Source organism: Heloderma suspectum, chromosome 7, assembly GCF_057233095.1.
Source record: "Heloderma suspectum isolate Gila_16-S chromosome 7, 16-S_ref, whole genome shotgun sequence".
Classification (NCBI taxonomy): Eukaryota; Metazoa; Chordata; class Lepidosauria; order Squamata; family Helodermatidae; genus Heloderma; species Heloderma suspectum.
In genome coordinates this window covers 118,646,841-118,672,761 of record NC_139464.1, presented here as the reverse complement: position 1 = coordinate 118,672,761, position 25,921 = coordinate 118,646,841, and the positions used below count along the sequence as shown (strand labels likewise).

The window sequence follows — 25,921 nt, the reverse complement described above, 5'->3', positions numbered from 1 at the left end:
TCGTCTATGCCCTGGTAACCTCCAAGTTAGATCACTGCAATGTGCTCTACATGGGGCTGCCTTTGAAGATGGTTCAGAAGTTGCAGCCCATGCAAAATGCGGTAACCAGATTGATAACAGGGACTAGAAGGTCTGAACATATAAAACCGACTCTGGCCCGCTTTCGCTGGCTGTCTATATGCTTCTGAGCTCAATTCAAGGTGCTGGTTTTAATCTATAAAGCCCTACACAGCTTGGAACTGCAGTACCTGATGGAGCACCTACCCATACTCTACGCTCAGCATGTAAGGTCCTCTTCGGGGTGCCTCTTCCAAGGGAGGCTTGGAAGGCAACAGCTAGGGAGAGGGCCTTCTCGGTGGTGGTCGCCCAACTGTGGAATGATCTCTCCACCGAGGCCTGCCTGGCAGCAGCATTGTCATCTTTTTGGCACTAGGTTAAGACCTATCTTTTTTCTCAGGCATTTGGCAACATAGAATGAGTTTTTAATTGGTCCTGGATCTGTCTTATGGTTAGGGTTGACTGCTCAAAGTTGATTTAGATAGATGGTGTCTCTATATTATTTGTTTGTGTGTTTTATGTAAATGGTTTTAAAACTTTGTATACTGTATTTTAATGTTTTTAATCTTTGTAAACCAGCCAGAGAACTTCAGCTATGGGGTAGTATAGAAATGCAATAAATAAATAAAGTTTAGCCATCAGTTTTCAATGTTTTGTAATAACTTATCAAATTCAATTTCTGACCCTGTTAGTTCTAGAGCTTCCCTATACCAGGCTTTTTATCCCACAATTTTACCGGAGTTTCTGCTTCCAGATTCCTTGCAGGATTAAGGTTGGCCCTTTACACATGCTTTCCGTCCGCCTGTCGTCCCCCCCCCCCCAGTAGTTCCTTTCTCTGCAAGTTGTATATGTTTCATTATACAGTCACTAGATGGAGCTGTGGTATAGCTGTGATTATAGCGCAACTCAGTAATTACCCAGAGGGATTCTTTCTTCCATTTTAATATAGTGCATTTTCCCCATTACAAATAAAGCCACGGAAATGGTCACAAAATACGGGAGAGGCCCTGGAGGTTGATGACGTCATGTAAAGGATCTGCAAACTTCCATGAGTAACCAATCTCGACTGCAGGATAAAAGGCTGAAGTAGAGAAGCCCCTAGTGCCTAAGCCCCACCCCATCCTGTTGCTTGTTGACCAGTTACAGCTTTATTAGGTGTTGGGACTATTTAGTAAGCTTCTTCAAAAATCCAGACAGTTTTTGCATCAGAAGTCCATGCTTTACTGCTAGCACGGCTTTTGGTTTAGTTCTCCAGGTTAGTGGAGAGTCTTGGCTCTCTATCCCTGCCTGCCCCCTGGAATCCTGCTTAACCCCCTTAACCGGCCTCCCTGGCTGTTTGCCTATCCTGAGTCTTGTATTCTTTGCCTCGAGTTCATGGGACACTGGTCTGCTGGATGTGCAGTGCATGTGCATTTATAGTGGGTTTAATTCCTGGCTCTAGGGCTGAATCCTTCCAGCAAGCTCCTGAGACTTGCTCCCTCTGTGCTTCCCAAATCACACAGGTACATTTTCTGCCTTTCCCAAGGAATAAGTCCCCGCCCCACCCCTTTCATAACGTCTAATAACAGGATAAATAAAACCAGCTTGCCATCTGAATTTAATTATCACTCTGTAACAGAGCCTTCCTTTTGTTCTCATTAGTTATTTTTGATGAAGTTCCTAGCTAAACAATGTTAGCATAGAGTAGAAAATACGTTGTTAATTGTTTTAATGATTTTTGCTAAAGCAGAACATAAAGCTGACTCTGATCACATCCTTGAAGAGAGATCTAGCTGTTACTGGTCCTACAACCACCAGTTTAACCACTCTGCTTAAATTTGAGGTGCATTTTAGTATTTCCAAATAGTTATTTGTATTTATTTAGTAGTTTTGGTTTGTCTCTTCTCTTCCTGGAATTTTTCTGCTCCCTCTCTGTGCAGGGAAGTCTTTTCCCCTCTGCTCTGAGAAGACAGTAGAAAGGGCACGCTAGCCTGCCATGTGGTTTCTCGCTCAGCTTCCTGAGACAGCGGGCTCGAGTGTCTTTTGTTGTTCTAGCCCACTGTACTCTATGGTTTCTCAAGAGCAAGATCCTTGAAGAGTGAAACCATAGAGTACAGTGAGTTAGAGCGGCAAAAGATGCTCTAGCCCTCCATGCTCTGGTTTCTTTCAAAAATCTGAGGGAGAAACCACAGAATAAGGCGTGTGTGTGTGTGTGAAAGAGAGAGAGAGAGAGAGATCCTAGGTCCTGCCCACTGCCATCTCTGGCCATGTTCACCACTGGTATATGATAGACTGGGAAATATATGATACACTGGGAAACTGTCTTTTCTTCAACCTTCCTAGAAATGAAGAAGTTGGTTTTAAATAGCTATGGAGACCTATGACAAAGAAACCGGGACATGGCAACTCACTTGAACGATGAGAAGACATGAAGTCTTAAAAGTCTGCCCTCTCTGACTACTATTGTATGCCTTGTTCTTCAAGCTGAGTAGGGTGAGAAGGACGGTTTACATGGTAACTTCCTTAGGTGGAGATCAGCCAGGATGTCACCTTTTATGGATGGAGTATATGGATTGTCCACTCATTCACATCCAGAGTGAGGCATGACAAGCACCGCATTAAGAGGTTTATTGTGCCTGCCCTCTAGAACACAGCAATGCACAAGTGTTCCAGGATAAGCCAGACTCACATTTCTCTGCATTTTTTCCAGAAACTCCCATCATTTGCCCCCTTTGCACAAATACGTGCCCAGATTTCCATTCACTAGGGGCACTGTCATTCATGTGCATAAGGTGGGGCATTTTGCTTCTTGTTAGAAAATATTTATGATCATCATTCATAATATATGTTCCCTTGGACAAAAGTGTCTGAAATACGAACAATCCATAAAACTGTGACAAGATGGAAGCACCTGTAGAAGCATTGGAGCTGCACATTACCTTAAATGCATGGCTGCTGCCACCCTACATCTCCTGGTAATATTTAGTTAAATCAGAAGCTTGACATGATGTCATCGTTTCCCCACCCGAATTCCATTTCACAGACAGCTGGGGGGGGGGGGCAAGATGAAGCACAATAACATAAAAATGCACATCGCCTCTAACTAAACGTTGCCAGGGGACACAGCTTAGTGGTGGCCACATGTTCAGTTAATATGTCGTTTGAAATATGCCGACCCTGACATATTCTTGAGCCAGTATACTTTACATGGTATTGGGCAATACAGATGATAAGGAATCATTAAATGTTATACCTATCTGCAGTGGTGAAACAAGACAAGACTTCTGGGCAGTTTGGATACAAGGCAGTTAGTGCTTTAATTGGAGTGATCCTGGGGGTCGACTGATTCTGAAACTTCAGGAAAACACGTTTGGTGCTTCAACTAGCCTCAGTATTTGGTATTTACATACCTTCTGAGGTTATTTATTGTGTGTCTCATCAATGGAGCTCATAAGTGTGTTCTGGGATTTATAATTTCACTGCTGGTTCTCAGTTCTTCCAGAGTTAATCATTCGTAACAGAAAGCACATTTCCTTGTGAGCAAAACCAATTTCCTTCAGAGGTCCTTTATTCTCTGATTAACATGTTGCATTTGGGCTTCACTAATCACATAGCTAAGTGTCAGCAATAAAACTCTTAAATAAACATCTACTCTATCTAAGTCAAAGTTCATCAAAATGGACAAAGTTGTCTACCATTGGCTTTTGAAGCAGAACATGTGGCTGAACCATTTATACTTTAGAGCTCATATTAAAGGCATAATAATCAATGCCAGACGTTTTTTCGCTTCTCCATATAATTAGTACATTATTAACTAAGTCTCATTAACAACTAAATGGACGTGATGCAACAGGAAGCCCGAAGGAGGGTCCCCCCTTTCAGCCTATACTATTGCAGAGTATAAAACATAATAGCTGTTACTTGAGATCTACAAGGTATACCTCTTGTAAATCAAGAAAGAGTTGTATCAGGTTTTTTTATGCTCCTCACTTAGGCATTTTGAATAGCTATGGATGTAAGAGGAACTGATTTGGAAAGTTTTGGGGTACCTCAGAATCTAGCATCCTAAATCTAAACCCCTCAGCCAGCAGTAGGTGTCACTGAAATCAATCAAATTGGGATGAAAGGTGCTTTTTCACTATATGCAGATAGCTTTTTTCCCTTGGGGGAACAGTCAGATTTGACTCCCCCCTGCGATCTAAAATGGTATAGTTCATCCTACCACCTCAGGTCTCTATCACTTCCTTCTGCTGCATGTGTTCGGTATCAACTCATCCTACTTCGCAGGGTTGTTGTGAGAATAAACTAGAATGATCCATGTATGCTAACCTGAACCCCTTGGAGCAAGCGTGGCATCCGTGGATGTAAGCAATCATCAAATGATAATTTGATGGGAGATGGGGGACCCGCCTGTTGTTCAAAACTGGAGAAGTGTGGGAAGCTGCTGGGAATAGATAACTGGCAACGCTTTCAGTAACTTGGAGCTCTGTTCTGAGAATAGCCTTGACAAGTCACCATTACTGATGTGTCAAGTTAGTTGCACTCACTTGAGATCTGGAATAATAAATCTATGATCCATGGCATCAAGCTGGAAATAAAAGAATAACAGAGACAGATTTTCAACAGCTACCCCCTCCCCTGTCACTTAAATATGCAAGTCTGGAACTAGTGACTTTCACTACAGAATTGTGGTAATGCTTACTAACTATGAATGCCTGTCAGACAACCACTAGCAAAGACTTCAGTTTTAATCTTGACTGTGAGGTGGACAAGCTTGTGTGGGTGGTACCAGCTGCAGGTAAAACTTGGGAGGAAAGAAAGAAAACAGAAAATAAACTATTTTAAAACCAAATGTGTACAGACAAACCTTGTCAGTTTTGTGTATGTAATTTGAGGGTGTGCTTGTGGTGGCTGGAGGAAGAAAAAAAATACACATTCCCTCAAGTGAGCTGGCTGTATTACCAAATGTGTCCATAAGAGAACTTGATGCTGGCATTTTGTCTGTCTTCAGCTTCTGTGCTAGCCTCTCCCCTTAACCTGGAAATTAATAAGCCTTCCCTGTTGGGGTCATAGTAGTAGCCGGTAAAGTCTGGGCTTTAGCATTGTGCCTGATGGTGAGACAAGCTGAAAACTAGTTAGCGTTGAAGCCTTATCATAGGTTTCTTTTAAGGGTTGTCTATAAGGGAAGTGTGGACAAAAGTGCAAGGTGTGATGTGGTAGGGCTTTGTCAATAACTAGGGTTCTTGAACCAGGGACACTGGTTAAGTGGCCCAGACATCTTACTCCCAGGATGGAAACCTGTCTGAGTAACAACTGGATTTTATATTTCCACAATGGAGTGGGTGGGTTTCTCAACGTTTTTCCCTTTCTGGTTCCCAGCCACCCTAGGGGCAACTCCAGGTCCAACCTGTAACTATCACATGACCTGCAGAGCTTAATTTGAATGTCTGCCGATCCCTCCTGCCTCACTTCATCTTGGGACCCTGAACATCCAAACTGTCAGGACTGATTCTGAGTGCAGGGAGATAGTTAGCAGCTCAGATTCAGACGAGGAACAGCCAGAACTGGGGGATGCATTTTCCCAAGCCAGTTCAGATATGGGTAGGCGTGCTTCTCAGGTTACCAACTCCCAGATGGCTGGGCCTGAGGCTCCCCCCCTTGCCCTCCTCTGTGAGAAGCCGGGACGAAGAGGAGGAGGAGGAGAAGGAGAAGGAGAGTAGGGGCTGGGACCTAAGAGATGCTAAACTACGGTGCAGAGCTAAGAAGGAAATGTCAGGTGCAGAGCTCAGATGGTCAACCCAGTTAGCGATGCGTGAGAGGCGACGTAGGGAAGCATCACTGGAAGGGCTGGACATCCCTCTTTAAGTTAGTCTAGCCAGCAAGCCTCACTTCAAACTGTAGGCAACTTCAGTATTCCCATTTGAATCCCCTGGAGGCGTTCCTTTGTAGCCTGTGAGTCTTTGAGGATTTGCATCTATAATGAACCTGTTGATAATGAATTAAAGGCCTGACACTGAAGCCTCTCTATTTGTGTGTGTGAGAGCATCAAGAAAGAGGGGGCCCAAGGGAAACGCGACACAAACACTGCGACTTCACTATCAAATCAGTGTGGGGGGGTTTCCAGTCCATCACCGCACCCCCACCAAAGCAGCTTTTTGCAACATCTTGCCTGATGAAGAGATCTTGGGAGCTTGCACATTTTTTATGATCTTTTGGTTTGCTTAATGAAGATAGTACAGCAATATGGATTTTAGAATATCTTGAAGTTTTTTTCTAGGCTGCAATCCTATACCCACTTACCTGGGAGTAAGCCCTGCTGAACTCAGCGGAACTGACTTCTGAGTTCCAGATCCAGATTGTGGGAAAAGCTTGATAGGACTGATATTGATAGACAGCTTCTTAGATTACTGATTGAACTGCACTCTCTTACAGCTAGGGTGAGAGTGAGCCAACAAGACATGTCAAGCAGGGTTGTCTGCTGGGTCATTTTTTATTTAATTTTTATATTAATAATATTGTTCATGCTGTGGAGTTGTAGAGATTCCCCCTCCCCCTTCACTTAATGGGCGTAAAGTCTCAGTCTTACTGTATGCCAGTGACATGGCCCTCGTGTCTTATGCTGAGATCGGGTTTAGAAGGATGTTGGTTGGATTGACTGATTACTGTGAAAAAGAAGTTGAGGATTAACTATGATAAAACAAATGTTGTGGTTTTCGGAAGTAGTAGAGTTAAACATAGTTGGACAATTAATGTTCGGCAAATAGGGCAATGCCCCTTCTTTAAATATCTGGGTGTTTGGTTCCAGGACTCTTTGTCTTGGAAGGTACATGTTAATACAGCTTTAACAACTGCCTGTCATATGGTGGGGGTTATTTTAATTTTTTTTTCTAAAGGAAGCCAGTTTAGAGCCCCTGCACTTAAAATCTTTCAGGGCAAAGTGATCATGCAGCTGCTGTATGGGGTAGAAATTTGTGGGTGGAACGAGAAGGCTCTCGCTCAACCAGAAATAGCTCAAAACAGTTTCTTAAGGAAAATCTTGGCCATCTAAGGATGGAGGTAGGGTTTCTGTAAGAGTCCATCTGACATGGCTAAAACACTTTAAGAAGCTTGACAGTCTTCTGACTGGAAGACCATTTAGTTCAATCCTGCTATTGGTACTACTGGGAGGGAGGGGAACCAGTGAGCAAACATATTTTCTCATGTTCTGCAAAGGCACTCTTTGCCCTCATTAGAGGACTTCAAGTCTTGGGACACACACACAAAATGGTGACTGGCTCCTTGAGCGGGATGCCAGTCAAGGTGCGGGCTTGATTCAGCATTCAAAGTTCTCCCTGTGATACCCCCGCTGTGATACCCAAGAAAAATACATTTATCTCACAATATTTATTTGACCTCACAGATGCACCACTGAGGAAGGCATCTACAAGCCTGCGCTTTCAAACCATGCCCTCGGTATATCTTGAGAGCAGGTTCCTCAAAGTCCCTTGCAGCCAGGGGCAAGTGGAGGACATTGAACATTGTGTCCTACACTTAGGGGTGTACGAAACCCTGCTTACCTGGCTCCACTGGGGTCCGCAGGTGGGGGGAGGCGATCCGTTCCTCCCCCTGGAATCCTTGATGGGGGGGCGATCCGTTCATCCCCCCTGGAATCCTGCCCGGCTGGCTCTGCTCCGCAGCCAGTCCACGGAGCCACCAGCCGGGCCAACCTGCAGCAGGGCCTCCAGCAACTGCCGGGCTGCTGCGGACGCAAATGGCGTCCTGTGTAGGGAACGCCATTTGCATCCCTACGCCGGCCCGCGATAGGCTACGTATATATTTACATAGCCTATCATGGCTAAAGTGGGAATGCAGATGGTGTAGGGGACATCATTTGCGACCCTGCTTTAGCCATGATAGGCTACGTAAATATTTACGTAGCCTATCACGGGCTGGCGTAGGGACGCAAATGGCGGCTGCTACGATGGCCGCCATTTGCGGCCGCAGCAGCTCGGCAGTGGCCAGAGCTGCTGCTGCCACCACTGCTTCATCCGCTGGTGGAGCCACTGCTGCTGGCAAAGCTGCTGCCAGGTAGGCTCCGTTTTGCAGGGCTTTCACGGGGCGGTGGGGTAGGTTGCTCCGTTCCACCATGGATTCCGGGGGGCTGAATTCTCTGGAATTTGGCCTCCCTGGGATCCATGGTGGAATTCTCTAACATCCCTACCTACACTGCTTGTTTTATGAAGCAGGAAGAGGTAAAATGTTGAGCCAGATTGCTGCCAAATTCACGGGCTCTGGGGTAGAATCAATTAGCTGCTGGTGGAAGCAATTCCCTATGTTAGATACCAAGTGGCCGTTTTTACTTTGTTGACTCTTAAAATCAGAAAGAGAACTGTATCTATTAATTTTGTCAGAAACTTCGCCAAATTGTAATTTAGGACTAGGTTCAGCATTGGCATTGATTCTATTATGGTCGTAACCACACTTAGATATTTAGGATTGTATGATTTTGCCTGCATTTTAATAATTAACTGTTAGTGCTTCTATGTATGATGTATATGTGCTGTACTATTTTTTATGTACATGTTTTGATCTACTGTGTTATGACCTGTGGTTACAACAATAACCTAAACTACCACCAATTCTGAGTAGACAGGTACAGTATGTATGTGCTGTCAAGTAAAGACACGAGGAACAGTGGGAATACAAAAATAGGTTTTCAGCATTTTGTTACTTCTTTTAATGGGTTTTACTCTTTTTTTTTTGGAAAATACTTTTAATTCTATTTTTTATCTTTATAAATGAAATAAACAATCCCAACAACCTAATCAATAACTACAATTTCCCAACAATGCAATGTTCTTAGGAGGACACAGCAATAACGAAAGAGGAAAAGAAAAAAAGAGAAAGAAAAAACATTGGCACTATTACAATTCAATACAGTATAAATAATCAACCTTACATTTAAATATCATATTGTCAGTCCTCTAGCAAGGAAGCAGGCCTACAATTCATTTCCAGTAACCATATATTGCCCTTCAGCTAACATATAATATTAAAGCTTAACAATTTAACCAGCCAAAAATCTTACTAACCAATAATGATAGTAATAATAAAAAAGAAAGGAGATTTAAAAGGATTAATAAAAATACTAACACATCACTAATAGATTTTATAATATTATATGATAATAAATCTTAAAATCAACCTTACAGCAATCACTAATATATTTTGTACTAGATATATAAATGAGTGTGCACATTTCTATATACCCTCAGACAGTAAATTTAAGTACAGTATAGCATATCCCTTGGGAGGACAGCAATGACAGCAATGACAAATCTTGATAAAATAGTTAAGAGCAGAGACATCACACTGACAACAAAGGTCCGCATAGTTAAAGCAATGGTATTCCCCGTAGTAACCTATGGCTGCGAGAGCTGGACCATAAGGAAGGCTGAGCTAAGGAAGAAAGATGCTTTTGAACTCTGGTGCTGGAGGAAAATTCTGAGAGTGCCATGGACTGCAAGAAAATCAAACCAGTCCATACTCCAGGAAATAAAGCCAGACTGCTCACTTGAGGGAAGGATATGAATGGCAAAACTGAAGTACTTTGGCCACATCATGAGAAGACAGGAGACCCTGGAGAAGATACTGATGCTAGGGAAAGTGGAAGGCAAAAGGAAGAGGGGCTGACCAAGGGCAAGATGGATGGATGATATTCTGGAGGTGGCGGACTCAACCTTGGGGGAGCTGGGGGTGGCGACGGCCAACAGGAAGCTCTGGCGTGGGCTGGTCCATGAAGTCACAAAGAGTCGGAAGCGACTGACCGAATAGACATCAACTAATATCATATCCATTAAAAAAAAAAAAAGGATTTAAAGAAAAAATTCTTTAATGGGTTTTACAAAGGTAACTTAAGGCAGGACCATACCTAAGGTACAGCGACAGGTGTAGCTACCAAGGGTACAGCTCTCTGTAGGGCACAGTAGGGGATGAGGAACACCCACCCAGTAAGTAGCCAGACCATCCAACAACAGAGAGGTGTGTCCATCATGTCACCATAAGTAGTCACTATTTCCATGTTCCTAATGTGGAATGCCCAAGAAAACTGCCCCGTAGGGGTAGTGGCAGTGGAGGAATGGAGCTTTTCAATTCTGCACCGGGCACAGAAATGTCTAGATATGACTCTGCTGGAGAGCTCCTACTGACATATACACATTCATAATACTTTGCGACAAGGCCACCCAAAAGTCCAGATTTACCTTTGCTCCCTCTCATTTGTCTCACTCTCACAGGGCTATTTGCTTAACAGAGTAAGCTTTGAATCATCAGTAGTGTGCAAGGTGCTAATGGAAGGGCTAATAGCAGGAACAGAGAGCCTTTCACTGTTGAGACAGTGGTAGGACTCCAGACCAGTTCAGGACTGGCCAAAAAATCATTACTGTCTGATGGCTGCTTTGTGGCCTGAACTGCCAGTCCACAAGCAGGCAAGTGTCCACGTTACCAAAACCACCAGCATAATTAGTGTTGCTTTAATTGGAAATTTTGGAAGCTTCAGTAAAAGAGGTTCAAGGTCATGGGCTTGGATGGATGAACATGGAAAATGAAAATCCACCCTCGTGCTCCCAGGAGTGGTTTCTTGAGCTCGCTGCTAAGGTTCAGCCACATGAGGAGACACACAAGAAGCACCTCTGTTCTTGCAATATACTTTCCTTTCTATAGACAAGCATAGAGAGCATCACTTAAAGACAACCTTGCTGGCCCCTGTCGATCATCCTTTTAACCCAGCCTTCCCCAACTTGGTGAATTCCAGATGTGTCAGACTACAGCCCCCACCATCCACAGCCAGCACAGCCAATGGGCACACTGGCTGTGGATGATGGTAGTTGCAGTCCGACACATTTGGAGGAGGCCAGGTTGGAAAAGGCTGATAGAGTTGAATATCCTCTTGACAAATGGCATTTCAGAATGCGGGAAAGGAAATTTGGCATGGGCATGATGTCGAAGCTACTTCAGTTGTCCAAAGTGTAGTAGGAACTGTGGGCATGATCCAGCTCTGCATGTAAGTTCTGCGATGCATGTCACCTGTGTGGTGGCTTCTTACAGTTAGATACCTTGGGGAGAAGGGAACCCATGGCAGAGAAGGAGCATCTCTTGATTGCCAGCTGTTGGTAGCCCTCCATGGCCTACCTCCAGGCCACCTTCCTGCTCTTATATCACTACATATCCCTTATTGTGACCTTTGCTCTTCCAGCTTCAGTATCCTCCCAAGATCTCCCACTCCCTCAAAAAACTATGGCTTTACTCCCCTTCTGTGCTGTATTCCTGGAACTTACTCCCTCCCCCAAATCCACCCTTTCTGTGAAGCTTTTGCACCACCCTACCTTCCATTCAGTACTGCAATTAAGCCTGTAATAAAGCCAAAATACATGTAACGAAGGGTGCAATCGTATGCCTGTTTAGACAGAATAGCGTCCTACAACTCCCAGCATTCCTCAGCCAGGTGTAGGACTTTTTCTGTCTAAATAAGCATAGGATTGCACCCTTAATATACTAAAAGATGGGCAGGAAAAATGGTTTGAGCTGACAAGGAACCCTTAATAAGGAATGTGGGATTCCCCCAAAGTGACCATTATATGCTTTGTTTCTTTACAATATTTATACTCTGCCTCTTTAACCATTTGAGACTGCTTAAAAACATAATTAAAAAGTATTGTTGTTGTTGTTCAGTCATTCAGTCGTGTCTGACTCTTCGTGACCCCATGGACCATAGCACGCCAGGCCTTCCTGTCCTCCACTCTCTCCCAGAGCGTGCTCAAGTCCATATTCATTGCATCGGTGATGCTATCTAGCCATCTCATCCTCTGCCGTCCCCTTCTCCTTTTGCCTTCAGTCTTTCCCAGCATCAGGGTCTTTTCCACAAAAGTTTCCAAAAGCATTAAACAGCATAATGCGCTGTCCTATAAAAAAGCAAACAAGCAGACAGTCTATAGTCACAACACAGGTCCTAAATGCTTGCCTAAATAAGTGAAAGCTTGGTTATATGTTGCACTGACCACATGGAATGCAACCACATGTTGCTGAACTCTGCTTGTCAAGAATTTTGAAGGCTCACCCAGAGACAGGAAGGAAAAGCTGGAGGTCATCAGCAAACATACACAGAAGAGACGAGCCACTGGCCTCCTTTCTCTTATTTCCGTTTATCTCTTTTATAGCAAATTTTTCCTACGAACTGGGAGGTGAACAAACAAGGGAAATCAGTACTATGAAGAGAGAGAGAGAGAGAGAAAGAGAGAGGAGTGGAGATAATGAAGGGAGAAAGGCACCCAGGGGCTCCCGCTTCTCTGTGCAATTTTACCTGTGATACTCTGTCCTTTCTCTTCTTGGCTCCAGGCTCAGAACTCTCAACATGCAGGATTTAGCTAAAGGCACTTGTTTGCTAAAACGTATGAGTTGTGCTTTTAAAAAAAGAAAAGGAAATCGGGTACAAGTATTCTAAAAAACATAGGTCAGAGATCAGAAGTGTTATACCTGCAGTAGCACAAACTACTAAAATGTACTGTTGTCTCCTTCTAACCCAGAGGATCTAACAGGATAAAGATCTAACAGGATACTATTGCCCCTCAATTTCTAGGCACAGGTCATGAACATAGGCCACAAGGATTGTCTTAGTACCAGACTCCTATCTATGCACTATATGCTTCACATATTTTATGTCAGACAAGGCCTGCTAGTTAAAATTCATCTTTCCCAAGATTAACAGGGTGTACAAATAAACGTTAGTTAATTGCCAAATGTCAATTTTGGTAACTTTTGTGAAGTCAGATACACCGGCCGTCCTTTCACACCAGTAGCAATGTAACTAGCATTGTTGTTTGCAGAACCTAAGCAGCGTTAAAAAGAACAGAGAGGGGCATAGCTTTGTAAAAGTGACAATCAAATACCTGACTAAATCAAAGAGCTGGTTGAAATCAGCAGTTGACTGAGAGCAAGTTATCCTGGAATCTGAAGAGGGGTGGAAAAGAGATTCCAGTGTCCTCCCTTTAACTCATAATAAGCTTCCTTTTCTGCAAAATAAGTAGTTGAAATAGTTTTCTCTTTTCTATGACCAGTGCTGAATTCCACAGCAGACTGGTGATTCTGTAGAGAAAGACTGCAGAAAATGCAGAGCATTGGGCATTGCCTAGCAGGCATTACCAGAAGTCGGGGTATCAACCAAAGAGTTTATGTTTAATGGTGGTAGGCATTTTTTATTTGCTCTTTAAAGTTCTGAGAAAGTGAGAGAGAAAGGAGGCACTAGCAGAAATTAGCTAGGGAAGGAAGTGCTGTGTTTGAATGCTTAAAATGCCTCTTCACTGCTTTTATAACATGCTTCTTTTAATAATCTCATTAGCATAAGAATTGGAAGTAGATAGTGGACGTGGTAGTCTTGTTACTAGAACTATATTTGCTTATAATAAGTGGATGTGTCACTGGAGAACAGAAGTACATTTGTTTGTCGGGTGATACCCTTTTTCCCAACATGTAATCCTGACTAAAGTCCCATTCATTTCAGTGGGTCTACTCTAAGTAGGACTAACATTGGATACAACCCAAGGATTACATCATGTCATTCATGCTCATGTTCTAAAGGGGTTGATACCCAAGGAACTGAAAGATTAATCTTGCTACCATTGAAGTGATTTCCACTGACTAAAAATTCCATGATAATGGATTTAGAGATCCAACTGTATACTTGTATTATTCGGTGACTGCTGAATAGTTAAGACTAGAGAGAGCGTTTGTGCTGATTACTGAGAATTCTATTTGTCCTAACATGTTTTGGGCAGTCTAAATGACAAGAGATGGGACACAGCTAGAATAAAAGTATTTCAAGGCCATATCCAAAAAAGCTAAAATCTAATTTAAAAGAGCCTGAGAAACTTAAGAATTCTGTACAAGCCATCAAATTCTTCTCTATACAGCATGATTCTACAGTTTGTGTGAGTTCATGCCACTATCTAGTGTGGACATGCAAATTCAATTTTCATAAGCGTATGACATCCAGTTGACATGAGCATATGACATCCAGTTGACATGATCATGTTAAATACCCGTTCAATACAGCAATTATGTCATTGCTATGTTCTATGAGGGGAAAGGCTGTCACAGATTGACTATCATGTGAATGCAATATCTATTAACAAAGTATAGTTTATATAGGGCAGATTCACGCTCAAGAACATTTGGGGCTCCCCCCTCCATCCCAACTAGATGTGGCAAGTATCCGTGGAAGAAGGGCTATCTGAACAAAGCACAAAGGCTGGAATCTAAAGAACTGTGCAACTAGTTCCGTGCATTCAAAGGGTGCAGGTGATTCTCAAGCAGCAGCTGTCCATGCTATATAATAAACCACTTTTGCAAAGGAGTGACTTTCAAAAGTAGTTTGCAATATGGCACAGGAGCCATTTCCCAAAGTGCTGAATCGGGGTCTGAGTCGAATCTGGGAGTCAGTGCACACCTCTAATCTCCACCCTGTATTTCAACTCATATTTTAACATTTGTTGAACCTTTCTGATTAATTAAGGACTGCTCCACGTGACAATTTCCAACATGGAGATAATCTTTGAGAAGGGAAAAAAGCAAAACATATTCATTATTGGATATGGTGAACACACAGGTAATCTGCATTGCCCTGTATTGGGAAGCATCTGCAAGCATTTCTTGGAGGAAACCAAACCTTGTATGTCTTGTTCATATCTTTCCAGTTCATTAGCCATTATTGACACATTATTGAGAAACACATTCATGTTCACCTTTATTTCTCAATAATATTGAACATGACTGTTAAATTACAATTGTCAAGCTTGCACAATTTCTCAATATATTTTTCTTTTTATTCTAAACCAAGATATAGATGAATGTTCATTTGAAAGGACCTGCGACCATACCTGTATCAACTATCCTGGAAGTTTTGAATGTCTGTGCCATAAAGGTTACACATTGTATGGAATGACACACTGTGGAGGTTTGGAGAATCTGATTCTTTTTCAAATTTCTTTTGCATGTAGCCTGTAATTCTTTGATAAGCTGCGCCCTTTCTTAAGACCTCAGAATTGTAGTGACAAGGGGGATAACCACAGTGAGAACCTTAGTCCACAATGTGGAAAGATGTAACTCTTAACTAATAAATGTATAAAGGACAGTCTAATTTTGCGGGTGGTGGGGATAGAATGTCATTGATGTTCTGTGTGCCTGATTTGTACTGTGCTTCTTCAAATACATTTGGAGTTGTCCAGCATTGTTTTAAAAATCTTATTCCTACTGTTTTAATCTTATTCTGTGTATAAAAATATATCTAGGAACAAATATGAGTTATTCTCATGAAATTGCATACCTCTGTTCATACATACCTTTACTGGTGTGTCTGACACTGCCTCTGCAATGATACCTGTACCAGTCCTGACCTATGTAAAAACATCCTTGCTTGTATACATATCATGCAAGTGATGTTCCTCTCAAGGGGACAGGAGTCAATTGTATGTTACGTAAACACACCACGTGGCAGACAAGCACCGTGGTAGGAACCTTTCATGGATCCAGAGAACCATTAAAGGAATTCCAAGGAGGATGTTTGTCAGCTTTATTCCCATTGACTTCAATGACGTTTAAACAGCATTTCTGTGTGCAGGATTGCAGCCTAAAATAGTTGTTAAAGACAATATTCTATCGTCTTTGTGTACATTATGTAAATGGCTTTTAAACTTTGTATATTGTATTTTAATGTTTTAATTTCTGTAAACTGCCCAGAGAGCTTTGGCTATGGGGCGGTATAGAAATGTTAATAACAACAACAACAACAACAACAACAACAACAATCTATTCATATTTATTTTGTTTAATTCAGGGAACAATGACAGATTTTTATTACAGTTTTCATATACATGAAGCATATGAAATTCATACCTAAATGCTAATAAAAGTAGTCTAAACAAGTGATGCTGAAGTTAGACCAAATATCTCTAAATCTTCATGTCTGTTGTTAGAATATCAGTGACACATATTAGACAAGTATCTTGGACTGCCTATAATTTTCTTGAGGACCATTTAAGTAGCAGAGTCAACAGTCTTTGCTTAAATACATATTATTCTTCCAACACAATCAGACCATGGAAAATGTAATTTTGGCAACTTTTAATTTATACAGCATATTTGGAGTCCTGTATCTTTGTGATTTAAAAGTAATTAACTCTATAGCTGAAATTTAAGACTTTGATATCAGCAGAGAAGAATTAGGTGGCTAATAAGCCATTTGTTTTGGCTAATGTGGTGTGCATGTTTCAACCGACTGGGAATCAGGCTTCCTGCATTGAGCAGGGGGTTGGACTTGATGGTCTTGTAGGCCCCTTCCAACCCTATGATTCTATGAAATGTCACACAGAGCTCTTCACCAATTATATACAAAATATGCTTTGGCTCTAGTCAGGCTACATTAGTACAAACGGAAGTTCCTTGTGCCTTAAAAAAAAAAAAAAGCTCAAGTAATCAAAACACTTTCCTATAGGGTCACAGTTCTCTATACTGTTACTTAGTGGTTGTAGGAGTGGACAGTGATGTCTTCTGTGTATGCTTATCCCATAGTGGCTTATCCCATACCTTTGGTTGGTTGTTAGGGATGGCTTTTGCAGCCACTTTCATTCATGTAAGCTGCCATTTAATTATGCCACAAACATTGCCCAGGCTGGCTATTTATTTTATTTATTTTATTTATTTATTATTAAATTTATTAATCGCCCATCTGGCTGGTCACCCAGCCACTCTGGGCGATGTACAACATACAATAAAAACAGTTTAAAACAATAAAATTCTACAATAAAAACATTTTCTAAAATACCCTAACCCACCCCAAATGCCTGCCTGAACAGCCACGTTTTTAATGCACGACGGAAGCTCATTAAAGAGGGGGCATGGTGGAGTTCCCTAGGGAGGGAGTTCCACAGAGTGGGGGCCACCACAGAAAAGGCCCTCTCCCTCGTCCCCACCAGTCTAGCTGTCCTGGCTGATGGGACAGAGAGAAGGCCATCCGAGGCTGATCTTGTTAAGCGGCCTGTCTGGTGCTGCTGGAGGCGCTCCTGAAGATATGTTGTGGTATGAGAAGCTTTTATGAAGGGATACCCACAGATCTTGCACACAACTCTGTAGCGTATCTAGCGCTTTGCCTCAGTGTGTGTGTCTGTATATATGTGTTTGTGTGTCTGTATATGTGTGGCTGTCTGTGTATATATAAATTTTTTAGTACTTTTGCATAGTATAGTATACTCTGATAGTATAACATTACTTTATTTAAAAATACTTTTAGATATTGATGAATGCAGCATCAGCAATGGCAGCTGTGACTATGGATGCCTTAATACGATGGGGACTTATGAATGTTTATGTCCATCTGGGAAGAAGTTACACTGGAATAAAAAGGATTGCGTTGGTGAGTAACATTTCAGAACAGAAACCTTTTTTCACATCTGGCACTGAAGTGCAGCCTATAAACAGATTGATTAAATCAATGGATCGATGCACACAGGAAAGGTCATTTTTCAAGCTAGGAGTGGCCTGGCGCAGATGCAATGCATCCCAGTCCCTAAACCGTGATTAGAAGATGGGGACACCCTGCAGGCTAAAAGATTTCTTCCTTCTCTTTCCTCTTCCCTCCTCCCCTCTCTGTGCAGATTTTTCCTTCCTTTACATTTTCAGAGCTAATCATGGTATATAGCATTCCTTCTACACCAGCATTTTCACTAAACTTGGTTAGATCAAACAGCAGTTTTCAAATCCGCTTCCAAGCCATGGTTGCAAACTATGATTTTCAGACCTAACCACGAGTAGTGAAAACCCTGGTGCGCGTGACGCTGTACCATGTTTAGCTCCAAAAATGAAAAGGAGGGAGGAATTTGCATGTGGAAGGGGAAGAGGGAAGGAATCCACAGAGGTCTCCTAATCTCTTAACCATGGTTGAGACGTCAGTCCAGTGTAACTGGCATGCTTAGACTATTTTGATCTCTTCTATTTTTGAAAGTTAGCAAACCCAGTCCTGAAAGCCAACACAAGGCTGTCTATTTCCAAGTGTGCTACAGTACTGGAACTATTTAAGGTTTTTTAAGTTGTAAGTAGGATTTTGGCTTAATTGGAATCCACAACACTAGCACAACCAACTCTAAGGTTTACAAACCCACTTTAGTTTTAAAAAATCATTTGTAATTCCTTTGTGATTTAAAATTCCAAACTAGAACTAGTGATAAGTATGGATGGAGGATTCTGTCTCTTTCACTTTCTATAATGTAGCTGCTTCCCCCCCCCCAATACAAGTTCTTTCCCATTTCTGCAACAGTTTGCAAATGTTATTTTTTAAAGTTCTCGCACACGTTTTCATGCATTTCATTTTTCTTTGCACTTTCCCCTTAATATACACATTTATGCTTTTTGTTCACAGTTTAAGCTACTCCCATTCCATTCTGGTATTAGTGAGCATAAATAATATGATTTTAAAAATAGGTAATTTTTTTGGTCAAATGAAAACTTTACCATTGTATTCATTTTATACAATTTACATTGGACGCACACTAGGTTATAAAACTAATCTACTAATCTAAGGTACTTCATAACTGGTTCAAAGGTTTTAAAAATGGTTCAGAGTTAGTGTGAGAACTGCAATCAAATTGCAGGAAAGAAAATGCTGATGGAAGCAATACAAATGTTACATAGTTCTGTATAACCCCTGTTAGTTTGTATTCATTTTACAGTGTGGTGAATAATTCAAATATGTGGGTCGTAGTGCCACCTATTGGTTACTTTTCAAAATGCATATAATATCTTAAAAACCTATTGAAAATGGAAATTTATTATACTACCTTGTATCCAAAATAGATTGGCTCCAACTTAACGTTTTACGTTTGTGATTGTTTTATGAATTTATCCTGCAGATACTTAATGCAAAATGATTGTTTACTTTTATTTGTGGTAGGAGAGGGATTGGATTGATGACTATGGGTTGGGTTTTTTTACATTTTAAATATGCTAATACTAACAAAAATATCTACACGCACAGTACTATAACGTCATAAACCACTGAATATAACTCACTATTATTACAATTTTACTAGATATAGGAGATTTTTAAAACATAGTACTTCAAAAGATTGCTACTCAGGGATGAAAGTACACAAGTACTTGTACAGGGGTTTACAGACAAAGAAACTTCATAAGATTTCAAGACAATATTGTAAATTGTAAACTGGGATATATAGCTTTTGGTTTAAATGGTAAGCCAATTAGTAATTGGTAAATGTTTGCCTTTTCCCCCTCACACTGTTATATAATTAGATAGTTTAGCAATAGGCAGCATAATCCTATTTCGTATAATGTATTCCTTTACATGAGATATGTTTGGCTTCTTTCAGTAAAGAACTCAGCCAGCCAGTCATATAACTATCTTGTCTTATTAACCTTTGTTAGCCACTCTATGAGCTGTTTTCAGCTGAAGAGCAGGGTAAAAATGCTTTAAATAAATATATAAATAATAAATTTGTAATGTTGTCTTTCTATTAACCTATGGTTATATGACTAAACAAAAATAGGGTCTGATCTAATTGAGATTTTTTCCATCCATGTTTTTATATTCTTCCAATATTTTTGGCTAATGGACAAGCCCAGTATATATGATAGAAATCTTCTCACTGGCGTTTACATTTCCAGTACATTGGGGTATATATTTTGTTTATTTGATGACCTTTTATGGGCATAATATACCATTTTCTCATCTTTAAAACATTTTCCCAAAATATTCCTTTGTAAGAAAAGGTTACCCTGATGACGACCAATACTCCAAAACTAACATTTCAATATTAGCTCCAATAGGTTAAAATAGATCCAGACTTAGTCGTGCTTAGAGGAGACCCATTAAAATCAATGGGACTCATCAGTCTTAACTCAAGTTCCATTAATTCCAATGAGTCCACTCTAAGCATGACTAAGTCCAGTTCCAACCCAGTGTACCTGCAGCGCTTTCTGCTAGCATACCAGGGACTGGAGGGATGGATGAGTTTCCTGCTAGTGGAGAGGCACCTTAACCTCATCCTAATTTCCCTTGGAGAGCCATCTAAGGGCCTTAGGCCTGTGCTGTAAGTGCCTTAACTCTTGCTTTCGTATTGTTCCAAATAGGCTTAAATAAAACCTTTCCCATTTTTTTTTATTTTGAGTGGGAAATTCAGTTTAGGCAACAATACAATTTTAACGGAAATGCAACTCAGAAACAATAAATCAAAGTTGGCCATTGCTCAATTAATTCCGTAAACTCTTTGAAAATGAGCTCATAATTATTCTTATATAAATCTTGTGTACTTGCATAAGAAATGTATTCACAAGGGGTCCCATGAACTGGATTTTGGATTTCTTATGGATCTAGGACGTGTTCAGACATTATTTTCACTCAGGTTTGTCCCTGCCCTCAAGTACAGGCCAAAGGAGGCTTGCATGCTTTCTCTGCTGCTCATTCCTTCCCCTGTTTCATTTCCCACTTGAAGAAGTGAATACCTTAACTGGAAGACCATGAAGTTGTTTGAATGAGTGATTTCCTGTTGCTTCTTCCTCAGAGATGGTGAAATGTCTTCCAAATGCCAAGCCAGCTGCAAAAGCTCAGCTGATCTGCAGCAAATCGGGAGGAATCGAGAGCTGTTCCTTATCCTGTCCTTCCAATACACTTTTTGTCCCAGGTTTGAATCAAACAACTCTCTTATTTTTCCTAGTTAATACAAAGATTGAAGTTCCTTTTGTTTACTATGGATCGTTTCAAGACTCTTAAAAGACTAAAGCTTGTATAAATTTGCAATTCCTCTGCTCTTCCCCAGTAGTATATTGGACACCTTCTGACCTGAGGGGCTCATCTTCCGGCATCATATCTTTTAGCCTTGTGATACATTCCATAGGTTTTTCTTGGCAAGAATACTGGAGTGGGTTGCCATTTTCTTCTCCAGTGGACCACATTTTGTCAGAATTCTCCACCATGACCTGTCCGTCTTGGGTGGCCCTGCACGGCATAGCTTATGGCTTCACTGAGTTACGCAAGCCCCTTCGCTACAACAAGGCAGTGATCCATGAAGGGGCATCTGCAATGACAAAGTGATAAATAAATATTATTCATATTTATACAAAAGTGCAGGTGAATGAAATGAAAGATGTTCCATTATCTCATTACATTGCTTGAAGCTAATTGCTTGAAGATGTTTTAGATATATGTTCCCTTTGTATATATTGTCTGTTTGTGTGTTTTTATGTAAATGCCTTTTAACCTCTGTATACTGTGTTTTTAAAGTTGTAATCTTTGTAAACTGCCCAGAGAGCTTTGGCTATGGGGTGATACGTAATAAATAATAATAATGCATTTTGTTGGGTTTTTTCCCCTTTTCTTTTGCTCAGACTCAGAGAATAGTTATTCAGTAAGCTGTGGAATGCCAGTACAGCAAGGCAAGTCACAACAGAAACGCAACACTACACTTCCTAGCTGTGCAGGTATTACTCTTTACTTTCTGATGATAGATACAATTCCCAAACATCCATGATCTTGGTGTGTATATACATACTTCTAGGATGTATAACTATACAGGAAGGGTATTCAACTGTTGGTCTGGAGGTTCAGTTAAGCCTCCAGGACTTCCCGTCTGGCCCACCGCATAACCTCCAATTCCAACCCTCCTCCCCTGTATTATCAGCCTTAGCTACATTTTCCCAGGGGATCTGTGACAGGGGGAAAGGGCTCTTTATCCCCCTTTCCAATATGAAGCCCTTTGGGGGAGGGGTGTGCTCTGCCACACCCTTGTTGTTGTTCACCCTGGAAAGGATGGGTTTAAAAGAGCCCTTTACCTTGGTTCATGTGGAAGTGAGTCAAGGAACCAATGTTGTCGGCACTTCTACATGTTCTCAACTCAAAATATGGCTCTTGTTAAAAATTACTTGTTGACTAGGGCTATACAGAATACATAGAAGGCTGAAAAAGAACCCCATTGCCCAAATTTCCAGGGAGAGCATAAAGCTCAGTGCTTCATCTCCTCAAAACAGGAACAATAGAAAACCCAAATGGTATTCTGCTGTTGTAATGTACCCCAGACTTGACTAACTCAGAGTGGGCTTCTCTCTCTCTCTCTCTCTCTCTCTCTCTCTCTCTTTGTAGATAGCCCTATTCAGGGATTATTAAAAGTGGTGCAACTCACCAGGTGAGCAGGAATGAGGCCGCGCTGAGTAGTCCCACCCCTTGATGTCACTTTATATCATGGCTTTACCTGTAGGCATCCGTGCATACAGTGTGAACACCTTCAGCTGGGGTGCCTTTGTACAGCTTCTGCATGATTCGGAACGCCCATTGCGCAGGTTTCTGAATTGTGTGGAAGCCCGCGTGTGTACAGCTGTGCACGCAGAGGCCTTCCCACTGCAGGCATTCACACTGTGCGCATGGATGCCTCTGGGTGAAGCTATGACGTGGTGTAATGGTGAGGCTGTTCAGTCGGCCCTGTTCCTGCCTGAGTGGTGAGTTTCACCACTTTTCATAACATCTGAATAGGGCATGCATGCATATATATATGCATGCATGTGTGTGATATATATCATACACACACACGAAAGTTTTTGTGTCTGTAAGTGCTGCATACCAATTATATAAAAACACAGCCAAGTGCAAGGTTTGGGTTCCCCATTTTCTTTTCACCATAGCTTTTCAACTTAAAACAATGATCAGATCATTAGATTGCTTTTTGTTTTGTGTCTTACAGCTTCTTTTTATATATTCCTGCTTATGGTGTGCCTGTATTGTCAGAGGGTGAAATCTGGAAGTGTGCAGTTCAATCCCTAATGCTCGCTAAAGCAAACATACCTGTTTCTGGATTGCATCTGTTCAATGAGAGAGAAGCAGGAAGTGTGGCTGGAGTTAGTCGTGGTTGTTGTTGTTGTTTTGGTACTACCTGTGGTTTTATTTATTTATTTATTGGATTTCTTAATCGCCCATCTGGCCGGTCATCCGGCCACTCTGGGCGATGTTTAGCAATACAATTTTAAAACAATAACATTCTACTTTAAAATGTCATATTTCTAAAATACGCTAACCCACCCCAAATGCCTGCCTGAACAACCACGTTTTTAATGCATGGCAGAAGCTCATTAAAGAGGGGCCATGGCGGAGTTCCCTAGGGAGTTCCACAGAGTGGGGGCCAAAATAGAAAAAGCCCTCTCCGTCGTCCTCACCAGCCTAGCTGTCCTGGCTGATGGAACAGAGAGAAGGCCATCTGAGGCTGATCTTATTAAGCAGCCTGTCTGCTGCTGCTGGAGGCGCTCCTTGAGAAAGGCTGGGCCAGAACCATATAGGGTTTTAAAGGTCAAAACCAACACCTTGAATTTGGCCTGGAAAACAACTGATAACCAGTGCAACTCCTTCAGCACCAGAGCGATGTGATCACTCCGGCGGCTGCCTGGTAAACCTCAGGGGTGTCAACCAATTTGCACAGCTCCTGCAGACTGTAGCAGAGGAGTACGCTGGCCACCACTGGAGCCCTGAATTCTTACTGGGTGGGTGAAAATTCTGCATAAAAATGTTTCAGGGTCATTTGGATCAGCACTTCCTACAAAACTATCAAATGCAACCCAGTCAATGGACTGTCAAGCTAGTCCTCAAACAGAGAGAAGCGTGAGCTGACCTCTGCTGCAGGAAGAGTCTTGGCTAATGCCGCAGACTTCATCCCATTATTATTGGTTTCTTTCAACCTCCTGGAGAACATGTGATACCTTGTAGTTTCGCTGTTGCCACCAGTTCTCTGGTTCTAAATTTTCTGTTCTAACAAAGCCAGACGGAAGCTCCATCACCACAACAGCCACATATATGCCTTTATTTGCTAGAGACAGAAGAGTTATTTCAGATTTGGCAGCAAGTTGGAGGAACAAGAAGTGTGACTGGCTTGTACTTCTCGGTCCCTACATTTTTTTTCGCATCCAGAGAGAAACTTTTTCATCTCCCTGCAACATGCTTTCTTAGTTTCAGTCGCCTTTGTCTTAGCTTGGGCCAGCTTCGTGGCCTGGATGATCTTGATGAAAGCTTTGGAAGCTTCATTCTTGGATTCCTGGTCTTTGCAGTCATTGCTGTAGTCCTTTGGAACGTCTTTTTCAATCAACTGAGACCCAGTTTCATGCAGAAATAATTGTGTTTTCCGTTCTGCTGAGAAAGCAAAGTATTTCTCGGCTGTACAAAACTTTCACAATTCCTGCTCCCAGTCCAACCTGGTGCTTGCTGTCCTCCCTCTGAGCTTCATTACCTCATACATCAGTTAAGGATCATTCTTAATATTGAAAAGTAGCATGTTTGCATACAAATCAACAGTATGAAATCTGTAATGGCAGTGGGAAAACACAGTGCTATGAAGTGATTAAAGTTACCTTCTCTCTGATTTATCCTACAAAAACTCTCCAGGTGTCCTTGAAAATACAGCAAATGATAACTTTTAATTTTCTTTCTCTAGACATATTAGCGCCACCCATCAAACAGAAGGCTCGTTTCAAAATCAAGGATGCAAAGTGTCACTTAAGGCCTAGAAGCAAAGAAAAAATTAAAGATGTCGGAAAGCAGCAGGCTATTATAGGTATGGTGTGGGTGTGTTTTGACAGATCAACCAGCTGTGTGTTCATTTGGGGGGCTGATTTTTCTCTGTTCAGGAAAAAAAAGCTAGCAGTATTTTTTAAGTGGGATTCGCAACTCAATGTGATCTCAGTTTTGCATTCGACTAACCTGGAAATTAATTTGCCTTTACAAGGTCCTTTGCCTAACGTTCAATTCTTGTGTGTGTGTGTTTTTAATATGGTTTGCAATTTACTAAGGCAACTGCATGTGGGGAATATTTTGTTGGAAGGCCTTTCCAAATGCAGATCCTTTCTCATTGTGGGGACTATAATACTGCTTCCTTTTAACTCAGTGCTAGTGCTGCTACCATATCCAGTAATGTCTGCATGTAATGGCTAGGATGCACCCCCCACCAAGGATCCTTGGGGCAACAGGGTGTTTGGTGAGGGGATGGACTTTTGGCAGGGAGGGGCTTTTCTTTGCCCCACTGTGAAATGGGAATGGGGAGCGGGGGGGGGAGAGGAGTCAGAGAAGGAAAGGGAGAGAGAGGGAGAGGAGCAGAGTGATGGAAGGAAGGAAGGAAGGAAGGAAGGAAGGAAGGAAGGTGGAACCAGAGAGAGGGAAGAGAGAACGAAGCCAGAGAGAGAGAGAAAGCAGAGTGATCAGCACACACACAGGTCGCATATTCATGTACACACAAACACAGATAAGGGTGGGCTACAGCAGCCAATTTGTGGTGGTGCCCAGGGCATTTTTTCAAAATGCCAGATGTGCCTACGAGCCCCAAAAGTTTGGAGACCTCTGTGTTAGAGGCAACATCCCGTAGATGTCCATGACACTAGAAAAACTAAAACATTTGGGGCTGTTTTGGCTTGGCATGGTTCCTAGTACTTCTTCATGCTGATTTGGCTGAGCAAAATGAACATTAAACATACGTACATCTTTTAACTAGTCAGCAAATTGACTGATGTCACTGAAGGAACAAATTATGCAAAATCCACTGTCCAAAGTTTCTGATAATTGGAAGATCAGTTATTATTGATAATCTGCTTTGTTTATGCCAGTTGGGGCTCCTGGATACTGGGCACAATCCTGAGGGAGGGCTGGGCATTCGGGCAGCGGACTGGTAGCTAGCCAGTAGACGACAGCTGGGGAGCTATCTGTAAAAACTGTACAGGATTTATTTATTTATTTGGTGTCCAGATCAAACTTAGCTCTGCCAAAATGTAGCCACCGCCACAGCTTTGTCATTAGTTTGCTGTAGGTCGTCAACAGTACAAGACT

At 41.8% G+C, this 25,921-nt stretch overlaps 1 protein-coding gene across 3 annotated transcripts in view; it reads left to right on the top strand.

Annotated features, from left to right (window-relative positions):
- The window catches only part of SCUBE1 (signal peptide, CUB domain and EGF like domain containing 1), a 301,150-nt gene that overhangs the window by 255,649 nt on the left and 19,580 nt on the right, over window positions 1-25,921 (top strand). For all 3 annotated transcript variants that reach the window (XM_084811851.1, XM_084811850.1, XM_084811852.1), the window contains 5 exons: window positions 14,906-15,022; window positions 17,354-17,476; window positions 20,637-20,756; window positions 21,460-21,552; window positions 24,540-24,659. In XM_084811851.1, coding sequence (XP_084667977.1) covers window positions 14,906-15,022; window positions 17,354-17,476; window positions 20,637-20,756; window positions 21,460-21,552; window positions 24,540-24,659 — 573 coding nt within the window. The remainder of the gene's footprint in view (window positions 1-14,905; window positions 15,023-17,353; window positions 17,477-20,636; window positions 20,757-21,459; window positions 21,553-24,539; window positions 24,660-25,921) is intronic.